At 49.1% G+C, this 2,036-nt stretch overlaps 1 protein-coding gene across 1 annotated transcript in view; it reads left to right on the top strand.

Moving 5' to 3' along the window:
• F13A1 (coagulation factor XIII, A1 polypeptide) overlaps positions 1-2,034 on the top strand; it is a 154,042-nt gene extending 152,008 nt beyond the window's left edge. The window contains exon 13 of the mRNA XM_008569953.1: positions 1,881-2,034. Coding sequence (XP_008568175.1) covers positions 1,881-2,034 — 154 coding nt within the window. The remainder of the gene's footprint in view (positions 1-1,880) is intronic.
• The last annotated feature ends 2 nt before the right edge of the window (positions 2,035-2,036 follow it).

Genomic DNA, 2,036 nt, shown 5'->3' with positions numbered 1-2,036 from the left:
TTCATACATTTATTCCAATTTCCTTTTCTCTCTATAGCTCCATCTGACAGGCAGATGTAACCATTAGATAAACCCCACATGTGATAGCGTTCATTATGGAACCATACTATAAACAAGAACACTTTTTACTTGCTATTCCTCATTGAATATATATCAACATCTCCATTTTCATAACTTGTAAGTACCCCAAACTGCTAAGTATTTACAGGGGCTTTAGGTTCCAGAGCCCAGTGGAATTCAAATTCAGTGTGAACCACAGAGACCATACAGTAACTTGGAGAATCAGCTGGGTTTACATCTGAACGAGTCATCCTGGGCACAAGTGCTGCACCGTGCAAGGTGCAGGGGACAGAGTGTGCTGTGGTGTGGTGTCTCTAGGTGGAAGCAGCCAATTCTTTTGCCTTGGGGCAGCTCTTTCTACCATCCCCATATTGCTTCCCGATGCTTAGTTTTTCATGAAATTCAAAATAGCACAAACTCTATTCTACTAGAAGGAATCTAGAAAGAATATGCAGCTGCTCCAGTTCTAGCCCTCCTGCTAATCTGGGCTATTAGGCTCTGCGGCCTTGGAGATTCTGTAGGCTCCTTAAGACTTTGGTTTCCTCATCTTTAAATGAGACAGTTGGACAAAGTGATTTCTAAAGTCCTTTCCAATTCTGACATGCTGTCATGAAAATAGCTCCTTTTTGTTCTCTTTTCAAGATACTCACAGTAGTCTTAGTTCATGGTGGTCTCTCTTCCACTCTCCCAGAAAAGGGTGGGCCCAGGGCTCCATGCCAGGCCACACACATGCCTTNCTGTGTTGCCTGAGAAAGGAAACCTGTGAACTAGTAAGCACAGTGCTCAGAAAGGCATCTTCCTGTAGGCTGTAGGATGAAATACAACATACAGTGGTAGAAAGGGCATGGATTTGGGACTCAGATAAACCTGGACTCAAATGTTGTCACTGCCCATATACCAACTATGTGATCTCGGAAAAGTGACTTCACTTGTTTAACCTCCATTTTTCTTAACTATAAAATGTGCTGAACAATATCTACCTCAAGGGACTGTCACATATAAGACCTGCATTTAATCTCCTCCCAAGGCTTATATGGGAGGATATATGAGAAGTCCCCCAGAGAAGCCTAAGTCTCCCCAACCCTGATGAGTCTCAATCGCCCACCAGAGTGGGCTTGTCCATGAGGCCTAGGAAGACCTCAGAGCATGAGCTAGAGGGGAGAGGAGACCACCAGGCCCATGAAAGGCTGCCTTATTATCGGGGTAGATGAGGGCGTTGGCAACAAACCAGCAGCGGAAAGGTGCATTAGTGGAGGGACCCAGCTGCTGGTTGGAGTAGGATTGTGAATTGCAGACTCCGAAGATGCTCAAAGTCACATGGCAGCAGGCAGGGAGATGCTGGGACTGGGAACATGGTCTATCCCACGGGGGTCGATGAGAGCTAATTACAGTGTCAAGGCCTCAGCAAAGCCACCTGGGGGATTCAGACAGGACACTAATCCCAGGAGGGAGCCAGAGTGACAAAAAATGAGCTGAGGAAGATCAGTCACACAGGCGCCTGTGGAGTGCTTGGGGACAGATGAGTGCAGCTGACTTGTGGCTGGGTGGGGTTCAACCCTACACCTCATGTCCACTGGGAGGCCCAAGTGGAAGGAACCATGACCCAGCGGCACTGTCACCGACAGGCTCTGCAGAGCCTCACGGAGGAACTCCTTTGGGTTGTAACTTGCTGAACCCGCCGAGCAGGCCCTGGGGTCCTCTAACCACCATCGCTGGAGGGAAAGAGAGCAGGGGAGTCAGGCAGGTTTGTCACTGCTTCTCCATCAAGAAAGGCCAGAAGCTTGATCTGCCAAACTCTCCTCTCTTTTCTATCCTTTCAGTGAAATTCGGCCCAGCTCCACCGTGCAGTGGGAGGAAGTGTGTCGGCCTTGGGTCTCGGGCCCGCGGAAGCTGATAGCCAGCTTGGCCAGCGACTCCCTGCGACATGTGTACGGCGAGCTGGACCTGCAGATTCAAAGACGGTCCTCCGTGTAAAC

Source organism: Galeopterus variegatus, unplaced genomic scaffold, assembly GCF_000696425.1.
Source record: "Galeopterus variegatus unplaced genomic scaffold, G_variegatus-3.0.2 Scaffold29, whole genome shotgun sequence".
Lineage (NCBI taxonomy): Eukaryota > Metazoa > Chordata > Mammalia > Dermoptera > Cynocephalidae > Galeopterus > Galeopterus variegatus.
The sequence above is the reverse complement of the archived record's forward strand: the minus strand, read 5'-3'. Positions and strand labels throughout refer to the sequence as shown.